At 38.7% G+C, this 23,573-nt stretch overlaps 1 protein-coding gene across 3 annotated transcripts in view; it reads right to left on the bottom strand.

The window, feature by feature from the left end:
* Positions 1–23,503, bottom strand: part of UHRF2 (ubiquitin like with PHD and ring finger domains 2) — a 79,201-nt gene extending 55,698 nt beyond the window's left edge. The window contains exons 1-3 of one of the 3 annotated variants that reach the window (XM_027635040.1): positions 22,993–23,503; positions 9,725–9,967; positions 5,749–6,011 (exon numbers count right to left, since the gene is read on the bottom strand). In XM_027635040.1, the coding sequence (XP_027490841.1) occupies positions 5,749–6,011; positions 9,725–9,967; positions 22,993–23,145 (659 nt within the window). In that variant the 5' untranslated portion in view covers positions 23,146–23,503. The remainder of the gene's footprint in view (positions 1–5,748; positions 6,012–9,724; positions 9,968–22,992) is intronic. The other 2 variants (XM_027635037.1, XM_027635038.1) reach the window with 2 other exon arrangements.
* Between the last annotated feature and the right edge of the window lie 70 nt (positions 23,504–23,573).

The following is a 23,573-nucleotide window of genomic DNA, read 5'->3' as shown; positions in this document are numbered from 1 at the left end:
ATTGCCTCTGTAACTGGCAAAGATTTACACACATTCTCCTCTTCCTGTTTTTCCTGCCCTAACATTTCTGGCACAGGGATTAGGTGTGAATACACCACTAGCAGCAACTACCTAACAGAGTTGTCTACAAGAAACAAGTGTCAGCACACCCAGAGTGCAAACAAGAGTGTTACTCTAGGAAAGCCACATTCCTGACCATGCCTGCTTTGGCAGGCTATGTGCAATGAAGTTCACCCCATTCAAAGCCGACCGTTCTGTCTGCACAAGAGAGCTATTGGTTCTACTCAGCTTCAAAAACCCAACAGCATACAGGCTCCAGGACAGATAAATGATGAACACACGCATGCACAAGGATATGATACCTCAGAGAAATCAGTTGCTTTTAAGTAGCTCTCAAAACTACCTACACATCAATCTACAAGCACAGTCAGTAGCTCCCCATGCACACAGTTTGGACAGAGTGGGCTTTTGATTTCTTTGTTATGCAGTAATTTCTGTAGAATTGCATCCAAGGACAGCGTAGTTTACAAACACGTGTAATAGGTAGAACTAATGTTCTACAGAAATCCAGAATGTTGGCATTCTTTAACAATATAGGAATTAAAAGCGTATCACAACTTAAGCTCTATCTTAGGAGTCTTGCCACATATTTCCAAATTACCACCATCCACTCAGACCATCTCCAAGATCACTGTATCCTCTGAACATCCAGCTAGCAGCAGAGATGATACAGGAACCACCCGAAGTAACAGGTCCAAAGCAAGTTGGATGATGCCTATTCTATCCAACTTAGGAAAACCCACACAACTTAAAAAAGCATGGAGGAAAAACAGTTCCCTAAACAAAATCAGAAGTAGGATGAATTTTACTTTAAGACAAAACCTAAACTAGATCCCAAAAAAACCCTGTAATATTAACCCTCCCCCCCCCCCCCCCATAACCTGAAACCCACATGCAGGCTGTCATTCTCCTTATAGAAGAGAAGGAAATCATGGAAGTCACCTTGCTGAACAACTGAAGTCGCAAGCTAGTTGCCACAGGTTCTGAAGATTAACATGAACTATCAATTTTCCACACCATTAATGACAAGTATCCCTCATATACCAGAGGATTTTCACCAAACCCAGAAGAAACATTAACTTCAGTAAAGCGCAAGGAGAGAAGCCTGGGAAACCAACTAAAAGTTGGTTCATATGGAAGCAAGGATTAATGTAATAGTCCTTAAGATCCATCAGACAACAAAGTTAGCAAGGCTTCTCTCTGAAGACCAACATTAATGGACAACAAGAACCCTAAGTTACTTGGAAACTTGAATCCATCAGGTTAAAGTCTTCCTGCTCGCCAAGAAGGCAGTCATTTTTAGTAAAATGAAAAACTAAGAACTACTAAGGGAGAAGGGGGAGGGAGGGGAATCTACTCTTAATAAATCTGCTATTAGAAATACTCTTACCTTCCACCTGTATAGATCTAGGAACTTGATAAAGCTTTTCAAAATCCTCACTAACAATTATGGTCATCTGGCTACTAAAATTGCCAGAATCAGGCTGGGCATGTAATTCAGTTACAGTGCATCCTACCTCACATTGCTTTTCAGACATATCAAAGACATCCAGATAAATTCTACAGACGATAAAAACATCCGACACACATCCTACACAGAACTGACACAGACTGGAACATTAATCTCTTGGGCTGAGAAACAAAGAGACCTCAGACTACTTTCAGATCTGAAAGAGTTCCAAGGGCATCACTCCACAGCTCACATTAAGCATGAAGTAATTAGAAGTACCTAGTTCCCTAAAATAAATAATCACAGTGTACTTATGACATATCACAACTACCTCATGGTTTAAATTAAACTTCCCTGTTTACTGTCATAAAACCTGAGGGGGAATATCATCAGCCTAACACAATGGTCCTGAAAAAAGTTACCTACACTTGAGTTATACTAAATCTATACTTGCATATAGGTAGGTATAATGACATTTCTCATGCAGTAGAAACATCCAACCTTCCTGTCACAACCAATGAAAGCCTTCTTAAATGAAAAGCCTTTACTGCTAATTACTTTAAAAGGAAAAGGAAAAGACATTATTTGTTGTAAATCCATAAGTCTTCCCACTATTTCAAGGAAGAGTTAATGATCAAGAAGCTAACACTTGCAGAATGAGAACTGTCTCTGTGAATGAGCACTGTCTCCCTGAAACTAACTAGACTACAACCAGTGCTACACCAGCAACAGAAATGAAGTTAAGAGGAAAGGGCAAACTTTCATATGACACAGCACTGTAGACATTTGCTTATGGAACTATTGAAATGTCCAGTTTCTGATTTGAAAGTGATTCTTAAGCAAGCTGTGGTGGAGACTATCTACAGTCATCTCAGTTAACTTTAAGATCTAAGCATGTGTTGGATTCCTCACAAGTCCAAGGATTTGGCTTTCTTCTTTTTAAGGCAGGTTCACTTCTTCTGTATTCAAAGTCAGTTGTTGGGAGCAGAAGAAAGTAATGTATTTTAGCATTGTATGAAACTTCATAGCACTCTTAACTTCAAAGTTTTCAATGGCTCTTTGTGATACCCAAAACCACAAAGGTGAAATGGAAATACAGTGAATAAAGTGTCAGAAGGCAAAGATGACACTGACAGAAACTCAAAAACACTTGCAAACAATGCTGCCTCCAGGGAAAAAGCTGCATTCAGAAACTGAAAGGAGAAGATGTTCTATCAGGCAGAAATTACATAGCCACAACTGGATGCCAAGCAATTTGGTACTGCCTGAAGGTCAGCACTGATAAAACTGATACTTCGGTCTCTTTCTCACTGATGAAGATAAATAAGGCTCTTAAACAAGCACCACAAGTCTTTTAAATCTTGGAACTTATCAAAAACTGTGACTCCAGTCTAATTTGAAACTGAGAAGTTCTGTTCCTCCCAATGGCCTTAGGGTTTCTCTAAGAAGAACAATCTCTGCCGAAATATATGGGCCTTACAACTACTGCAGCAATGTAGTTAAATACCAGACATACAGCCCGGGGTGGGGTGGGTAACTATACAATTCAAACAAGAAGTGGAAAGAGGAACAAATGAAAACTCAGCCCCTCAGAGGAGGCACACTTTTATGAAATCTAAGACTGCATACCAACATGTTCAAGTTTTGCAGAGGACCTGTGATATGTAAATCTAGCAACACTACTGCTGAGTTCAGGTTTCTCACTTAAGAAGAAAGTCCTGCTTCACCTTTTAAGAAGAGTTGCTCTAGGAGAACACAGTGACATAGGAGTGCAGTAACATAGGGGGGCTGGAGTAGACAAATTCAATGCATTACAGGTGACCTATCCCTCAACTGTAACCTTCTTTTCCATGTTTTTTTTCCTTCCAAACTGGAAAGATGTAACAGACAAAGGAGCACCAGCTATGATTTGAGAAGTTGTGTACCTGTGTCCACCTCTGACACATAGTCCTTCCAATGTATTAAAGTAATTTTGATGGCTTTACAGGAACCAGTCTTGGGTCTTCCATTCGTAAGTAATTTCTATTCTGTTTCAGATAATGTAGAGTGCTTTGATGTCATGTAAGAATATACCTGTTGCAGGAAAAACAGAGCTGAAACTATGCTACCTATGAGAAACATCACCCCTGAGAGATAAAAGGGAAAAGAGCTTCTCCAAAACAACACAGCAAGGATAGAGAATGCCAAGTACATCTGGCAGCAAAATGCACATTCCACACCTGAAAAACAAAACACCCAGGCACAGGTAACTGTGCAGAAGATAGCACTCACAGTAAAATACGAACCTAGAAGAACAGGAGTGAAGAGACAAATTAATTAGTTTCTGGAGCAGAAAATGACAGACTGTGTGGCAAAGCACACTATGACCTCCCTATTTATCCACATCAAGCATAAAGGTGGCAGGATACACATGCTGTCTACAGACATCAAAGAGGTAAACACTAATGTATGAAAACAAAGCGGTATGAGCACGTATGTAGCTACCATAAGAACGTGCATGCTGGGTGACACTGAAAGAAAAAAAAAGTGAGACCCTGAAATATTTGTACCAGTAACATCCATCAAAAGCCCGATCACTGATAACTGTACAAGTTTCACTTTCCAATAGGTTTTCTTTCCAAAAGCTCCGAGTTCCAATACCTTAGACTGATCAGCTTAATTGTGACTATCTTGCCACGTTATGCTTTTGTGCCTTACCTAATTCTGTTGTCTAAGTACGTACTGTATATATTCACATAACCTTATTGTAAGAGCAAAAAAAGACTTGTTTCCACCTGCTGAAAGGGAGTAGCTAGATCCTGAAATACACATAAACAGAGGTCAATCTTCTTTTTCTTTAGTAAGACTAGGCCAAAGAAAAATCAGAAATGTTGTGAAACTTTTTCTAATTCTGTACTTTTAACTCATGAAAGTTAGCATCTACAAAAAAATAACATAACTTCATTGCAACAGTTAAAAACACTTTCTCGGAAATGTTTGCTCACTGCTAACTTACATATATCCACAGTACTGTAAAATCGAGTAATCTTAAAGCCAGGTCTTTCAAATCACACCACAACAGACATGTAATTTCAAGAAAAAATATTTTCATTTTGATCATAATAGTTGACTAGTTATTTTCAAGTATTTCTTGTAATATTCAATGACATATTTGCATTTCTATTTCCACCTTTTTAATTCTCTAACATTTTAAGTAGAGAGCCTATACAGTTCAGATATGGACTCTGAACTCAGCATAGAGTCAAAAAAAAATGCATTAAGTTGTATCTGTTACTAGTCAGAGGAAAAAAAAGCTCTCTCAGAGTTACATATTAAAATAGGTGAAGTTGGAATAGCTGCTCTAAAAACTTATTTTGGAAATCTAGGTTTAGTTAATACTGACTATACTTTGCATCCTTCTACCTGCATGATACATTCCACAAACTGCAGTATTTTTACTAATCTACTAGTATCAAAAATTAAAAATACTCAACTCATTCAAAATTTTATTTGTTTAGAAGTGTAAATTATTGCTTTAACACATATTACTAAAACCCAAGATCTGAACAATTTCTCAAGCAAATGAAGTGGTGCAAAACCTGTTTATAAATACAGAATCCTTCCAAACTCAGGACTTCCCACCCACCTATTGCAGGCTTTAGAATTTGTTATTACTAGAAGGGAAAAAAAAAAAAAAAACACTGAAAAAAAAACCCACCCTTAATGCCCTCTCTCCATTTAAGAATCAATTTCAAGCCCTCAGTCACAAAGTTCTTGATTACAAATCTCTACTGTAAGCGCAGATCTGTAATTTTGTGCACAATTGTTATATTTGAAATAAAGTTAATCCAAATCAAGTAACAAAATTTGCCCTAATGGGAGTTTTCCTTCAGCTCCACTAAGAGAAATTCAATATACATAGGAAATAATTAAAAAAATTAAAACAACACTTTACTTGGAGAAAGCCATATTCAAAATTTGGTTATAAAGGTTTTTTTTCTTATAGAGAAAGGATATATTTTAAGTTTCATAGAGACAGAAAATTAATACTTTACAGTATTTAGGGATGAAAAATATCATTATTCCCAATGGATTTGCCACATCCAACTGAAAAGTGTTAAAAATTTTTTAGTATTTTTTTCCTTGGTTGCAATATTGAACTTGTTTTCTTTGACTCCAACCTTCTTCAAGAAATTCTTGGTTTATACAAACCAAATAACAATACGTGATGTCCTCAAAATAGTATCAGGAGCACTTACTCATCGTACTTGATATGATAAATAGCTTCTTCACCAGTGTCCATACAGTCTGAATAAGATGTGGATGGTGTACTGTCCAAATTATTTGCATTTTCTCTAGAATGATCTTGATTTAAGTTTCCATTAGTCCTTTTGTAAGTGTTACCACTCTTCCCTTGAGCTTTACCATTCTTATGTCCCTTTGTTGCTCGGGTAACATTTTCTATATGAGCTTCAAACCAGGCTCCAATGCTGACATCACGGGCATCCACCAATTCATTTATCTAAAAGGAAAATCAAATAATGAATTAATGCTTATTTTATATACTTCCAATTAAGAAAAAATAAATCAGTCAACTTACTGTGCTACTGTTTATAAAACAATCAAACGTAATAACCAGTTGAGCTTAAGCAAGCTCAAGGAATATGCAGTCATGAATACTTTCATTTACACTTTGAGTATTTTATTACTCTTCCTTCATTGAAATCTAGTATAATCTGTATGTAATTTTAAAAAGCAAGGCTAATTTTCTTCTGTTTTTTCCTCCAAACCTGAAAATTAACTTGATCTATCATTATACTTTCCTCTTGTTTCACCAGTTGTTCTTTATGGCTAAAACAAGCACATAGAGCATCAAAATACTATCTCACAACCCAGCAGTTTACAGACTTCCCTGAGCCTTCAACTTGGAGTTACTATTTAACCTTCTACCCTTCTGGCCTGTATGATTTTTTTTAACCAATAAAGACTCAAGGAGAGAGATGAAACAAGTCTAACAAGGTTGCCCACACAGTCAGCCAAAATGTTATGACTGTAAGAAATGAAACTATCTCAAGAATTTCTCCCTTCTGTACTCACAAGTACTACCAGTATTAATTTACTGGCAACCAAACCATTTTTATTCTAAATCACATTTAACTTTCTGAAGTCTTCAGCCAATTAAACAGGTGTTTCTTTAATAACACTGAAAGAAAGGATTTTAAAAATACTTCAAAAGTACACCAAGTATAAAAAAATGATTACAACAGAACTACTGCACACCCATACCACAGAAAATATCTTTAATAAACAATATGAGACACATGCATGTATACGGTTTAAGCTCCACTCTTTATCAAGTACCAACATCATACCAGACATTTACTCACTCTTAGAAACCCCAAAGGCTGGTTTCTAACATCTGAATAATCTTATTATATTTTCACAGGAACAAACACAAAAACATTACAAGTTCTAATATTTAGGGCGAATCAGCCCTTAGGTATTGGAAAACAAAATGGGCAGCAGTTTGAGCTAACAAGTTTATCCCAAGAAAGCAATACTTCTTGAGTTTTTTCCATTCCTCTTCCTAAGATAACTTCCAAAACTCAAGGTTTTATTTTTCTACCCATGTAAAATATATGCATGGACATGTATTTACTTATTCTTTCTTACAATGTACAGTATTCAAAGTACAGCTTTTTACCAGAATGACAATTTCAGCCACCTAACAAACAAATCAGAGAAGGGTAGCCTCATTTTAAATCTGTGAATCTATTTTAAACATAATCAGTGGATTCTGGCACTTCTAGAAGGAACCCTCGTGAAGGCATCCCTACACAACCTTATGTGTTTGAATCAGTTGTAGCTCAAAAGGGGAGCTTTAGTTCCTCTTCTCCAAAACACAGTTGAACAAGATACACACTAGTAAAGATTCCTTCATCTGCTTCTACTTCTTGCAACCAGTTATTGAAGAGCCAGAGAAACCATGTTAGCAAAGTCAAAAATCATCATTACCAGATCCAGAACAAAACAAAACAAACAAACAAAAAGCCACCAAAATAACAAAAAAAAGAATAAAATCATAAATCAGTGCAAACTCCCTTAATCATTCCTCTTCAATGCATGCTTCTGTAATCTTATGTGAACAGTTACAAAACATGCTTCCCACCCTTGTAAAGAATAAAGGCAAGTAATTATTACCACAGACCACTGAGGTACATAAGAGTTAGAGGTGTCTTGTTTAAGAACTGTTTTATCAGTAGCTCTTTATAGACAGTATTAAACAAACACTGATTTTAATTATAGATTCAGTTTGTGTGGTTTTTATTCCAAGCTAGTGTTCTTGGGTTACACTTTTTTTACTACAGTCAGAGTTTTTTGGAAGAAAAGTTACGAAGACCATATGAGAAGGGGAAACATGCACATGGCTTCTGAATGAGCTTTGGTTTTTTTAACATCATTCCCGCATGTCCAAGTAGTGTTACTGTAACTCCTCTCTTGCAACTTGTCTTGTATTCCTCCTTTTGGCCATTGCTTAGCCAAGGCAGTGTCCTTCACAGATGCCAAGTTCACCTTGAGATGGCCCCCCAGTTCTTAAATGAGATACTACTAATGATTTTCAGTCTTAGTAATAAGGAACAGGAGTTTGAACATAATTCCACCCTGCTACTAGTCCTTCAGAGCACATATAAATAACAGACATCAGGTACAACCGGAATAAAAAACAACCTAAAGCATTCTAATTTACATAATATACAATGACCACAGAGGAACTCTGTTTAAATCACTATTTTAACCATCTAACAATAATTTAATTATTATTAACATTTACTTCCAATATCAACTCTATCATTTATTTTTTTTCATTATAGGTCCCATACTGGCTACCTTTCCTTTCGGTAGTTGAAATCAGAGAGAGCATGGTACAGAGGTTGCGACTATCCATAACATGGAGTAAGTAACAGGTATTTTCTTGAGTCTAGCTCTGAATAAAGATCCAGTGAGGCACAGGACTTCCCTCAGACAGAAGCTGTACAAGCTACTTCTTCCCGTAACTAAACAATTCCTTATTGTCTGACAAACAAGAAAATGGAAAATGATTAAATATATCAATCTGTTTAGCTATCTAACATAGCTTAGTTTATGGTCTTTTCTATTGACTTTTATTAAACAACTTTACTACCTTTGAACTACAAAAGTTGCTAAAAATACATTCTTCAAAGTTTTCTAATACTGAAATCCTCTGCACATTCATACTGTTATCTACAAATAGTAAAAAATGCAATTACTATACCCTTAATTTTTCTCTCTCTATATAGAAAACATACAGTTGGCTGAAAAAGTAATCAATTCACAAGTAATGAGGTACAAGATAAGCAAGACGCCCAACTTGTTTTCTCAGCCAGCCTCCTCAGTTCTTCAACGATTTAAGGCAAGTCTGCCAATTTACCACAGCCTCAACCTTCTATTCCTTCTCTGCAATTGTGGACATTGTGACAAAATAATTACTGTTACAGCTATGTCTTATCTAAAGAAACACCCAAACAGGAGGTGAATTGCTACCATAGACATACATAGATACATACATACACACATACTAAATGTCCAATAAGCTAGCAATCTGCAAACTGCCCATTTTCTGTTTAAATTAAACTTCTGTAAGTCTGATGTAACCCCACATGATAATACAAAAAAATTAAATGAGGTACAAAACTAAATGAATACTATATATGTGATTCCTAAAAACCCTATATTAAGAGAGGAATCACCACATCACATACAGCTTAAAGAAACTGTGTATTTCCAGAGATTATCTATTCTAATGCAGCACTGAACCATTAGTATTAAACCAATTATTTGGCAAGCTTGAAGGAAAAAAAGAAGGGGAAAAGCTACACTCCTCCACATATTTTCTTTATTAGCTTCTTCTGTCCACAAAAAAGTATATGTTTCACAGCTACTCTAAACCTTCTGGAGAACATATTTTGGAGAAGACAATGTGTCAGAGTTTGTGAACTCTCTTGAAACGTGAGTGGTACAGGGACACCCCCATGACTCTGCAGGAGTGAGTTTAAATGAAGTGAATTTCATTTAAGACAAACTGGAGAATTATATCAAATCATAAAAGAAAGCAATGAGGTTATAATCCTTTAAATAATAAACCAAATTTTTTTAACAATAAAATCAAACCCAAAAGCGTAAGGCAAGTTTCCAGCTTTTAAAGTTTGTACATACCTTGTACAGTCCAATGCCAGGATCTATGAGGAACGAGCGAGATGATGTAGATGGCTGACTGGGCGATCCACTATTTGTTTTTTTTGCTTTGTTCTTGCAGTTGGAAACAGCACAAGGATTGACTTCTCCATCTTGATCTGTCACAGAAGCAGCAGTAGGAGCTTCAGATTCAGAACGTATCAAAAGCTGTACTATGTCATTTAGTCCAACATTGTAGTCAAATAAAGTGTGTCCATCTTCTAGCTGTCAAAAGAAATGTGTACTTGTAAAATTCCACCTTAAGATACGTAAGTAGTTTGCAAATCTTCCTTTTACGGGCATTAACTGTACAGACCAGAAGAGACAAGCCATTTATTACAGGTAAATAAAAACCTAAGTCTTCAGTACATGCAAAAGCAAACTCTCATCAAGGAAGGCTTAAAACTACAAATAGACATCTTTACAGACTTTGGACTTTTTAACTATGTATCAACTTCCAATATAATGCAGTGATTTTCTTTTAAAGAAATAGGTAGAATTCATATTGTCACTTACATAACATAGACAGGAAATATAAAAATATGTGAGAAGTTTTAAATTAATAATTGTGTTCTGTGCATTTCAGCTATGCAATTTCACAATTCCCTCTTTCTCAAGGTTTTATAGAAAGCAAGGCAGTACTCTGACACTTCCCTAGTATTTTGCAAACTATTTCTTAAATAAAACATCTACCTATAAAAAATTAATGCTCATACAACTCCATTTACTTTTCAAAACTGTAAAATCTGAAAGTGTTGCACAAGAGAAACTACGCCTAGAGGGAAGCAAAAACAAAAATAGGTACTGGCCTTCATGAAAAGAAACCTCCTAAATTGAGAGCATTCAAAAACATACTTATTCCAGATTTAGCCAAGTTCCCCATTCCCCCGGCCCCCACCTCAAGATCAAAACAAGACTGAATTTGAAATCAAGTCTTTTAATCAGTCAGTTTAAAACTATTATAAAAACCTATAAAGTATAAAACTACTATAAAACTGAAAAACACACACGGTGTAGCACTCCCTCAAACAACTTCATACATCAGGCCCCACTATATTCCAGATGCAATTAGATCCTGCAGAACATCAGAATATAAATAGTAGTAGACATTTTAAATCATCCCTAGAACATGGTTACTAAACATTATTTTTGGACCCACTCTGCACAGCTTTAAGATACCTGCTATTATCTTTGTTTTACCTGATGATCCCACCTATGTACAATAAACCTAAGAAACTCATACCAAGGAAATGACAAGTTGTGTGTTAGGAAAGAAACACAGGGAGTAGTGATCACTGCTACTTTGCTCAGTTAAACACTCAATGGCCTACAGCATCTTTGAAGTAGAGATTTGACTCACCTAAGAGTACAATACAATGCTTTGAGATATCGAAACTAGTGTTACACTTTACTTCACGATGCACTGGGAGAAGAACATGCATGACTTAAAAAACTCCCACATCTTTCCAAACTACTTTTGCAACAAAAAAATTATCTACCCTTTTTCCAAGAATAGTTGCTACTTTCAATACAACTTCATGTTTCATTAATCTTTTCAAACAGAACTGTTTTCATGAGCTTATAGGTAGTATCAGTTCAACAAGAAAAAGCAGGGAGCAGGAAGGAACAGAAAAAAATAAAGAAGGAATTCTCAAGTTTCTCATTAATGTTAATTTGAATATTTTCTCTAACATTCAAATGATCTCAGGATAGACAAAAGTGGAATGCATATTTCTTCCTCCATCCCCTCTGCTTTCTCAAGCAGCTCTCTTTAGAGAGCAGGGGACAGCTGACAGTCAAGAAATTAATCAGTTCTTCTTCCACAAATCTAAGATCTGTGTGAAAAAATAATTACTCTCTTTACTGCTGATAACAATTGTACCCACCTACAACTGGATCTATAAACAGGAGAACTCACAGCTTGTTTGAAAGTAATTGAAGCTGACACAGCTGTCTGGTCAATAGCTACGGGAACAAACCTTGTAATCCTGACTGTTTTCAAACCCGTTCAACACACAGCATACAAAACTGTCCTGAAGATTTTCATGTTGTAATTATTAGAGGAATGCAAGCCTTAGAGGGGAAACCTCCAGCAACTGTGATTCTACAGGTGACTACCAACACCACATCATATGCCAGGACCTGTAGGCTTAGGGCTTCATACTGAGGAGCAAGCTACTTAAAAAGTTGAAGCAACCTTTTCTGTCTCACCATGTCATATACTATACATTTCTATCCCTTTGAAAAGTCTTTAACAAAGGGGACAGAAGTGCTCTTGCAGCCCTACAACAAGATTGGGGGCTTTCCATACCAAAAGAGGTTTGCATTTTCACCGTTTTAAGTTTAAAGTGCTACTCTTATATTCAGAGTACAAATAAACCCAAAACAAAACCAAATAATCATCTTGAAATAATACACCATTCAGTAATGACTGCAGAATATCCAATACAAAACTAAATCCTCCCTATTAGCATGAGAGGCAAAAAAAAAAAAGACTGAGCAACCTGGTCTAGTGGAAAGTGTGCCTGCTCATGGCAGGGAGTTTGGAACTAGATGATCTTTAAGGTCCCTTTCAACCCAACCGTTCCATGATTCTGTGATCACAAGTTTTTTCCTCTGCTTTTATCATCTGTATTCTTTCAGGAATATTTTGTGACACCAAAATAGTCATTCTATGACTACTGAAGTTACACGTAAGTCTAAAAGCACTGTAACAAAGATAAGATTACTATAAGCACACTTCACAAGGCAGTTTGTAGTGTTTGGCAACATGACAGGGAAAGAGCATCTGTTTACAATATGAGCAAAAAGTATGTTCTCAAGTATGAGCAACTGTATAAATTTAGACCAAGCCAAGGACACTGCAACAGTGTCAGCTTCTAGAAACAAAGGAGAGAAACACAGAAACTCAATAAGCAGAATCAAGTTCACATGTTTTTTGGTGAATTGCAAGAACTAAGGTGTGAATCTGCAAGTACACCTATATCTAGCATTACTGCATCACTGACAATTGAAATTGTTTGAATAACAAAACTGGAAAACAGTGTTTAAAGAAATCCATTCCATACAGAAGGAGAGCAGAACTATAAGATGTTCTTTCTTGAATTACAGTAAAGAATTTCATCCCATTCTGCTGCGTAAAGGTACTAAGATTCCCTGAAAATATGTTTGCCTGGTGGGTGTATTAAAAGAAAAGAAACAAACATTACATGGTTGCTTAATCATTCACTAAGCATTTAAGGACACTTGTCATTCATAAGTTTATACATGCAAATGAGAAACGAAAGTAATCACGCAATTACCAGATAATCAATCTCATTCAAGTCAGTTATGATTTTTTAATGAGTGATTAGAACATGTACTAAAGCAAAAATAACTGAACAGGCAACTTCATTTACAAAATTTTGCTAGCTCTTCTGATCCCACCGTCATTACAAGAAGATGCATTTGTTCCCTTAGCAGTAGATTTTACTTTCAGTTTTTCTTCCTCTTAATGACTGGTATGCTTCAAAAGCCCCTGAGGCTTCATTAACATATTCTGAATGAAATGGCACTACAGAGCAGCTAGCTTTACTGCATCTAACTGCATCATTATTCTAAATACAAGTAGAGAAATGGATTACATCTTTCAAATGAACTCTCACCATCGTATGTTACAGACACTATCAATTTCAAAATATTCCTAAAAGAGGTTGTTATAGATACTTAAAGGTAAGACAACACTGTGCTTACTCTACTACACGAGAGCATAAGCAATGCAATACTGGAAGTGATACCTACCTACTACCACTATTAGAAGAACTGTCTTATAACGTCAAGCCACAAACTACTTTAAAAGTATGTAGAAGCTGCACTCACGCAAACATGAACGATCATGCAGAATGTGGTATGACACTGCATTACCTGAGGGGAAAAAAATTAAGCCTGACAAGTAATTCCCCAATTATTATCACATTAACTAAAAGTCCCAGCAGAAGCACAGTTCATTATGGGTTATACAGCTTGTAGAGAGACCTCTCAAGAAAGCACATAATAATTCCTGTAAGAACGCATTACCTACTGTTATTATCTTAATGTGTGATCCAGAAACATAAGTCCCTGGGTCACCTTAATCCAGCCATTCCACTTGACAATCAAGATATTTAATCACTTACGAAAGCGTGCCTTTAAGCATCTTCTGAGGGTATCTTTTCCAAGAACTAGAGCAATGCCTATATCTAGCAATAGAGATGAAAGAAACCATAATGAATGCAGGCGAGTTCTTTAATTAGCAAAGTATGATGAAAAGTTAAGCAATATCAATCTTTTATTCTGCATAGGCATTACACGCACCCTGCAAACTGAACAGGAAATGCACAAGGGCAAAGAGCTTTAAGCTCAAGTTCAGTAGAGAACCTTGGTTAAGAGTTGTTTACAGGAGTTATCCAGAGGGTAAGTTAGTCTGAAGAAATCCAGAACCTATAACTTCCAGCAGGGTACTCATTTATGCAAGCAATGTGGACTTTTATAACTACTGGTATTTCCCATCTGAAGACTGATGTACAAAACTAAGCTTTTTTGCCTGCAGGAAGGCTGTTGGAATTGAATTCCACAGAAGCATTCCAACACATCTCTAACCAGCATCTAGTAATGAAAAGCCTAACTGAAAATTCAAAATCAGCTTACCAGTATGTAATGAGTTCTGGGCAATGGGACCAATACAGAACAAGAAAACTTTAATAACCTTTACTGCACAACACTGCACCCTTCGCTTAAGGACTTCAGCCAGTCTCAGAGTGTGCTGTTTGTTTACATTTTCAAAGCTGAAAGAGAACTCGAAAAGTATTTTTATTTCATATGAAAAACTTGTATCTGAAAAGAATGCTTCAGGATTCCAGGATATTCAAATTCATGTATTAACCACATTCAAAGTACTAGGCATGTTGTCAGGTTTTTACAATAACTGTGTACTGGAATTGTTTCCCACAGAAGTACAGTTTCCTCAGCTGCAACAGAGACAAAGGTTAAACAAAAGAGGATCTAGTAGACAACCACAAAAAGAAAGTTACTGTCTTTATATGAATTGGGACATTTAATATGTGCTGTCTTCAAGTGTTTGCAACTCCAGGAGATCCTCTTCCTTCTCAAGCAACTGTAGTTTCAATAGTACCTGTTACAAGTCTCATACAGGTTGCTCTGTCAAAAAATACTTTGTCTGGTGATGATTCCACTTAAGCATCCTATATTCTTGCACATGGGGCAGTTCTAATGCCATCAATGACAGTTTTTGAGTGATGTAGCAGTAACTGTTGAGGGTCCAAAAAGATATTCCTGGCCCTGAACAACAAAACTCCTCAGACAATCTGTTATATTAAGAGGATAAAAATGCAAACATCTTTAAGCAAAGACTCCACATCTATGAGGTTTAGTGGCTCCTTCTCACGTGTCTAAGGCAGACTGGTTCTCAAGTGCAGGCTTCATTATACTCTCTCCACATTTTAAATGAGGTTTTTGCATATATCCTGTGTAGTCATAAGGACACCCTGTTCATACTGTTCACAATGGTACTCCTGAATCTCCTGAATGTTTACTCCTAACTCTCCCTTCCTTAATGCTGCTGGCTTTAGCAAAGATCCTTATACAAACTAGACAGCAACACCAACCACTCTCATACAAAAACTAACTAAAGATTTACTTTCCTAAATAGGAAATAAATGTCTATCTTACTTGTAAAAAAAAAATAAATAAATAAACCCTAGGGCACCATCAGAAACAAAAAAGAATTCCTAGGTTATCCTTATTAGTGCTTTTTATCCTGGTTTGGATTTCATGGCTTGCTGTTAAAAATAAACAGACACAAATGACAGATTATTGCCTCATTTCAAGAAGGAAAATTTATTAATTAAAAAATAAAATTATTGCTCTGTCTTTGCTCTCTCTCTTCAGCACTCATGTAGGTGAATCATCTGGACAAGCAAGTTCTCCAACTGTGTCTAGATCCATGTCCCTCCAGAATAGAATACAGACAGGCCACAACACTTCATAAAACACTAACCAAAGAAGTTATTGGTGTCTGGAAAATATGGTCCAAATGAGACTCATTTCTGTTGGTTTTTTGCCACAAGAGTGCACATTTCAGAGCAGCCTACAAGAATGTCTGAAGACAAGATGCCATCAAAAATTGCACGAATGCGGTAGGACAAACAAGTCTTCAAATCAGAGATTATGCCCCATTTTGACAACTTATCCGTGTTACACAACAGCTAACAACCTGCCCTGGACTTAAAAAAAAGGTAATCTTAGTAGTATCAAATGACTTACTGTCAATAAACTGTGTTTTAGGTAGGTACCATATTCTAACAGAGAATCCCACAGTCTCAGCAGAAAGCATACAGCAAAGGAAACTCCTAGGGATGGAAGAATATTCTAAGAAAGGCTTTTCTACAACTTCTGTTACAACCAAAGAGTTTCATCACACTACATTGTGGATTTGCATTTGTTCAACTCTCCACACAAAGAAAAGTCTGGCATGCTATAAAACCCCACAAAACCTAGGAAGAAATTACAGAATCTTGTTGCTGACACTGTCTGTAATTACACATCAATCTCAGTACAAAAACCATGACAAAATGTATATCAGTCATCTTTGTACTCAATCAACAAGACCAGCTTTCTCGAGAAGAAATTCACACTTTCCTGAAGTTTTGTAACTAAAATTAAGGACAAAAGTCCACATTTTAAGGCCACATTCTCCAATAAACAAGAGGGTTTTACACCATTTCTACAAAATTATTTACAAAGTGTACAGGTGGTACCAACATATTTTACCTTTTAATCAGGAATAAACACAGTCCAAAATAGATTCCAGTGTACAAGATAAGTGCCAACAAAAAAGAGTTGAAAGTCAAGAGACGTAAGAAAAGAACTTTTTTACTTTATCAGAAGATCATGGTGAAGGCAGCCATTCTCAGTCTCAAGCAGGGTTCAAGTCTGAACCTCTTCCACGTTAAACTTTTTAAAAAGCAGTTCATGTTTTGAAGATTATTTATCCTTTTATTACTGGGTGAGATACAGGAAAAAAAATTTAATTTAGATATGATATTTTCTTCTTGGACACAACTCTAAATCCCATTAAAGGAACATCTGCTCATTAATTTTTAGCTTGAAGTTAAAACAGCAAGGTTTCTCTTCTTTCTGTGTTCTCAGGAATCTTCTAATTAGGTAAATAAAAGTTCATGGTGTCTTCTGGATGATATTTAGGATTACCTGATATTTTCATTAAAAAAAAAAAAAAAAGGCATGTCAAAATATAAAGCTGCATTGAAATCCTCAGAAGCATGGAAAGACTCATCCATCTCTGTGCTGATGAGATGAGAAGGGTCAAGTACCTCCTGTATGATGGTATGGGCTTCTATAGCACAGGCAATTGAACTTCAGCAAGTGGTGCCAGTGAGAGCAAATGACTATCTGCAGCTTGTAAGGACACCTGTAATGAAGAACTGGTTATTATCAAGCTTCCATAATCAACAAGAAAAATCTAAAAAAAAAAAAAAAAAAACCAAAGCCAAAACCAAAAAATCAATAACCAAGTATATTTTTACATAATTTTACAGTTAAATCATAGGAATAGAGATTCAGTTAATAGCTTTTAAAAAGAGAATCTTCTGATAACTTCTATCAATATTATTGATATCAACATCTGATCATATTCCATCATAGGAAATCCTCATTATGTAGTCTCAGTGTAGGCCTTGCATCAGATCTGTTCTGCATCTAAGAGTTTGTAGAGTCCTTTCTAATTTAAAAAAATCCACCTCATTTTCCAAGAACTTCCATATTAATTTTAAAAGTACATGTAGCAAATTATCCTAACTAAATTACATGTATGTGTGACACTCAGGCACACGGTGTGACTTTTGGGGATGTGCTGTGAAGGGCTAAGAGCTGGACTCGATGATCGTGGTGGGTCCCTTCCAACTCAGCATATTCTCTGAATAATGGCCATAAAATCTAGTTGGCTCTAATTTCTTAGAGCTTATGTGATGTTTTTTCAAGTTCCTAATACTTAAGTAATACATGCAAAACAGTACAAAGTATTCTGTTTTGACCCATGCTTCTGCTTTTCCGTCAGTTTGTTTAGGTGCTCTGAATAACAAAGATAATCATATCAAGGAATGGTAAATTGCATTATTAGCTTTACATTAAAAATTTAACCAGAAGATGATTTTAGTAAACAACTTCTGCAATCACATAAAAAAACCTCACTCATAGGGCTACTAAACCTAATGCCATATAAGTTCCAAGTATACACTATGAATGTGTCAAGAATTTTGGTAAGCAATATGATTGTATCTGCCCTGAAGACTCCAGATAACTCTCCTCACACTACAGAGCAACTTGTTACCAGTTTCAAAGAATGGTATTCACTTCCCTTTTAAGACTTCTTCAAACTATTTCTCTGAAATATAAAACTTAACTGCTCCAGCTGAAGATTTCTCACCCCAGATTTCTGTCTGAAGCAGATGGGGTTTGGACAGTTTCGGCTGAAAATGTTTACAATTTTCCAGACAAAATAAAGCTGGAAAGAGTCTGTGTTAAGAAACTCAGTTGTTCTATGAATAGGTTTAGCACTCCCATTCTTGAGGGAAATAATCCAGGAGTAAAGCTCTTCTATCGTTCTGGAAATTCATCCAAGCTGTAGATATTAAGAAGCACTTAAAAATGCAGTTTACAAACCCGAAGCTTGGAAGCTTAAACTCACATGATATTCTATACATTACTCATGTGCCAGTCCAGGTCCCCAGAAGCTAAAGAGGTCTTGTCTAATAAAGGCACACCCTATTGCCAGATTTTTAACTGTGTCTCACTGAAGCTACTTTATCACAAGGATGCTCTCATGCAAAAATAAAGGTCCTCCACTCCTCCTATCCCTCTAATGTTTCAGTTAAATTTTACATAAACAAAACCCTAAACACTTGGGCATTACAGCATGGGTCTGAGAAACTATACTTAACAGTAAACTTGCATGGCTAAGTAACACGGTGCGTACTACCACGTATTTTTGTGCCTAAAAGCAGAGCTAAATTTCTTCTACTGAAGAAGGCCTGATTTGCAGCAACTTTCATATCAAGTAAATAAACAGCTTCAATACTCTCACTTCCACCTGCGGATTTCAGTCTCCCATTCTGCTGGTTTCGGCTGGAGTAGAGTTAACTTTCTTCACAGTGGCTGGTGTGGGGCTGTGTTTTGGATTTGGGTTGACAATACGGAGATGTTTCTGTTATTGCTGAGCAGTGTTTGCACAGAACCAAGGTCTTTTCTGCTTTTCATACTGCCACACTGGCAAGGAAGGTGGGGGTGCATGAGACACTGTGAGGAGACACAGCCAGGGGAGGTGATCTAAACTGACCAAAGGGATATTCCAGACCAATGACATCATGCTCAGTATATAAAGCTGGGGGGGAAGAAGGAGGAAGGGGGAAGTCTGGAGTAATGGCATTTGCCTTCACAAGCAACTGTTACATGTGATGGGGCCCTGCTCTCCTGAAGATGGCTGAACGCCTGTCTGTCCATGGGAAGCTGTGAATTAATTCCCTATTTTTCTTTGCTTGTGTGCATGGCTTTTGCTTTCCCTATTAAACTGTCTTTATTTCAACCCACAAGTTTTCCATCTTTTATCCTCCCAATTCTCTCTCCAATCCTGCTGGTGGGGCAGTGACTGAGCATGGTATTTTCATCTCCAGCTGGGGTTAAACCACAACGTCCATGAAACAGGTTAGGAGTGGTTTCCTCACCAACAAGATTAATGGCTTCAAAAGCAGTTTCAGTTCACTTCCTCTTACATATACTGACAAAGAAACCTTTGGTGTCCAATGTCCTGTTTTTCTCCAACTCCAGTAAGCACTATGGAAAAAATATTGAGGTTTTGTGGGTTTTTTTAAACAACAGCCATTCACAAGTTTTCACTGAATTCAAATTCCAGTGGGATGGGATGGGGTGATGAAAAAAAGCCAACACAAGACATTAGTTTTTACCTTCCACAAACAACCAGTATTGCTAAAGTACAAAATGGTGCATGTTTAGTTCTGTGCAAAACATAAGTAGGTATTAATACCCCTTAAGCCCTCTGGTAAGTTTCAAATTTAAACTTCAATGTATTTTTACTGCTCTATTTTTCCATCATTGTAACTGAAAGCTAGAAATCCTGCAATAACTATAACTTGATTCTATAGAAATCTGGTCTGGTAGGTCAAAATGCCAAGATATCTCCTTCACTTTCTTGAATAAACTGAGAACTTCTATTCTCATCAAGAGCAGCTTCATAGGTTTTCCAGTTAGGAGAGAGAATATGCTGCTGGAAGTCAGCTTGTCTTATCTTGCTTTTCTGAATTTCTCTAAGAAACCTCCACACAATGCATTGTAATTTACCACTTTACTCAGAGTTAACAAATAACATTGAAAAAGCATTAGATATGAATAGTCAGCAGTGGAGCAAGGTTAGAATATGTTTTATTCAAGCATAAGGAAATATTTGTGGCCCTCCAAGAAAATCCTTCCAGACAACTATCCACCTTCTTCAAGAAAGAAAGCAAGAGACATCACTGCAGGTTTTAATGTTTAACAGACTTCTGTGGCTAACTGCAGACTAGGTTATTGCAACACACTAAAGAACTATACAAACATTACTACTCCCTTTCCTCAGAAAGCTCTACCTCAATCTACAGTTACTCAGCACTGCAGAAATGTGGATCCCAGAGAGTCCAGGATGTCCTCACAGACCAGACCATGTTATACTGAGCCATATATCTGGCTCAATCTTCACTTCCACATGTGAACTGCAGTAAAAGTTAAAAAACAGACACCAGCCTATTCAATAAAGTAGTGTTTTTTCTGGGTTTTACAGGGGAAAAAAAAAAAAAGAAAAAATCAAACACCTCAACAGTAATACAAAGTACTACATTAATCACAACACTAAGTTTTGTCCAGCAGTTCTAGGGTATTTTAGCCCTTAAGAACAGGCATGTGATGTACTGCCCACTTACATTCTTGCATACGTGTTTAAAGATCAGACAGCAGCAAATCACAGTATACCACATAAACTACATTAACTGGACATGGGCACTCATGAAGAACTGCAAAGTAATGGCTCCAGCCCAAAACATTAGTTGAAGCTGTTCTCTACCGCAAGCTAAGAGCACAATGATGTCAAAATTCAGCCCATAAATGGTGACTCACTTAGGTTCCTAGATCCTTATAACCCACATTCCTCCCATTTTCAGAACGTTGTTACGTAGTCAGTCTTCCCACCACCTGCAAGATCTGAGTACTTCTAGAGAGCCTACAGTAAGCAGTATGCAGCAGTAAACTCACGGTTCTACTAGCAGACTGTACAGATTTAACCATGTTGAGTGTTAACCAAATAAGAAAAGACTTTGGCCCAGATAATATTTTTTAACAACACGTGCAGCAATCTCCAGGTTTTTTCAAGTTTCCACCTCAATATATTGCTTTCTGTTCACCTCATATTTAATTGAAGTGCCCTTTTTTATTTCGATTTATTTTATCGCAGCCTTGAGAGACTTGAAGTTGTTTACAGTTTCCTTTGCTCACGTCTCTCAACATCCAGTTTTACTTGTGCAAGAGTAACCCTTCTGACCTTTTTTCTACTTACAAGCACCATGGAAACAGAAAAGCAACCCATGATCAACAAGGAAATTTCAGAATTAATTATGGTAACTGCAAAAAGATGGGCATTTATGAGGAGTGAAACTATAAAAAAGAACTCCCTAACTCTTCACTGAACATAATCCCAGCTGTGTCCTAAACTGGATATATACTAAGTACTACACTCACAAATGCTGCTCATGTAGGAAATTTCACTACTGCATTTTCTTAAGCAAGAGACATCTGTTAACTAAAATGTTCATGCTAATTGGTCTGGCCACTTTCAGACTACACAGAAAAGTACAACTCATTACAGGCTCATCTTCCCTGCTTCTTGGGTAAACCTCGTGTTCCACACCAACCTCTGCACTCAAAGAGATGTGCCAGCACACATCACACAACTTCAAGACTGGTGTTCCTTGACTGGGCCCCATCGGAGAAACATGCAATTGTCCTGAGCGTTCTTTACAGACTTGTCCTCCAACACCACCCTCACCAACTTGTAGAAGACAAAAATCTAGTCATCTGCTATTGGATTCACAATCTAGCCTTAGCATCCAGCTGCTAACGCTTGCCTCCTGGTCAAGATTTAAATTTGTATTTCCTAAGTTTTTACCCCTTATTTGTAAAGATACACGCTTTATCTCTTTGGTGGCAGAAATCCCACCGCCCTGTATTTCTCAGCTTAGGCAAACACTACAACACCCATCTGCTCTGTGAAGATGCATTTCAAGAGTCACTTTCCCAGTGACACATCCGGTGCCTTTCGTGCCAGGTAATAGCTGAGCCTCACTTTCACAACTCCAGCACCGAGCACTTAGTTTATGTAACGCAGCTTCAAAGGTTACACCCTTCAGCAACAAAGTTACAGCCTGAGGCGACCTATTCGGAACAAACTGTATTCAGCACAGGAGGGCAGCGGAAGTACCAGCTCACAGAACGCTTCCAGTCAGTCACCTCTGCTACACTGGGCTGCCCTGCTCGAGATGAAGCGCCTCTCCGGACCTCCAGCAGCCTCCCCGATCCTGCCCGGGACACACCGGGGCTCACCAGCCCAGGATACCCGCGGATCACGACTTGTGCCCGCGAAATTAACCCCGCGCCGCCGCCTCTCCCCGCCCCGCCACGTGCAGACCCGGAGCGGCGTTTTCCCTGGAAACCGCTCGCGGTCCGCCCGCTTCCCGTCCTGCCCGGCCGAGGCTGCGGCGGGGCGGTGGACACCGGGAGGGCGCAGCTCCCTCCTTCCCCCGCATCCCTCCGGCCACCCTGTCACTTGGGCAGGATGAAGGCGAGGGCCGGGGGAGGAGCCTCCAGTCGCTCAGGTGGGAAAATAAACACACAAAGGGCCCTCGCTGGCACACGGAGGGGGGGATTTACTCCCTCTCGTTTTTACTCCCTCCGCGAGAAAGGGGGGGCGCGGGGTCCCGGAGCAGCCTGTCAGGGGGGCTCCCGCTCCCCCCCCCCCTCCCAGGCCCGAGAGTAAACAAAAGCGGGAGCTACAGGACTGCACATGGGTAGAGACGGGGACCCCCGCGACGCACAGAGCCGGATCCGGGACAAGCGGTGACCGCAGAGGGTCCGTCCGGGCATGGCAAATCCCGCCTCACCTGCTTGCCCCGGTAGAAGAGGCGCTGGCGGTCGGGGCTCACGCGGAAGGTCTCCTGGATCTTCTCCCGTAGGCACTCGATCTTGGTGAGGCGGCTCAGGTCGTCGATGGTCTGGGTCTCGGTGCCGTCGATCGTGCGGACCTGGATCCACATGGTGCCCGCCCGCCCGGCCACGGGCACGGGAGCGGGGCCCGGAGCAGGGGCTGGGGGCCGCTCCGCGGGTGAGCGCCGGCGGCGTGGGACTGCAGGGGAGGGGTCCGGGAGCTCTCCCGCTCTTTGTTCGGCTCGGCAGGGCAGGAATTTCAAACCCCGCTGAACGGGCGCGACCCTCCCGCCGCAATCCGGGCCGCCGGCCCCGCTCGGCGGGGCGCGGGAGAGGGAAGGGAGCTGAGCGGCTCCCGCGGCGCTCCCCGATCCCGCCGAGGCGGCGCGGGAGGCGGCGGGCAGAGCTATGGGGAGGCGGCGGGAGCCATGGCCCGGCCCGGGCAGTGTTTACCGGGAGCGCCGCCGCGCTCACATGGAGGTCACGGCGCCAACGCCGCTCTCGCGAGAGCCGCCGGCCGCGGCCGCGCGGAGACAAC

Source organism: Corapipo altera, unplaced genomic scaffold, assembly GCF_003945725.1.
Source record: "Corapipo altera isolate COAL_440 unplaced genomic scaffold, ASM394572v1 61411, whole genome shotgun sequence".
Classification (NCBI taxonomy): domain Eukaryota; kingdom Metazoa; phylum Chordata; class Aves; order Passeriformes; family Pipridae; genus Corapipo; species Corapipo altera.
Note: the sequence above shows the minus strand (reverse complement) of the source record. Positions and strands in the feature narration are given on the sequence as shown.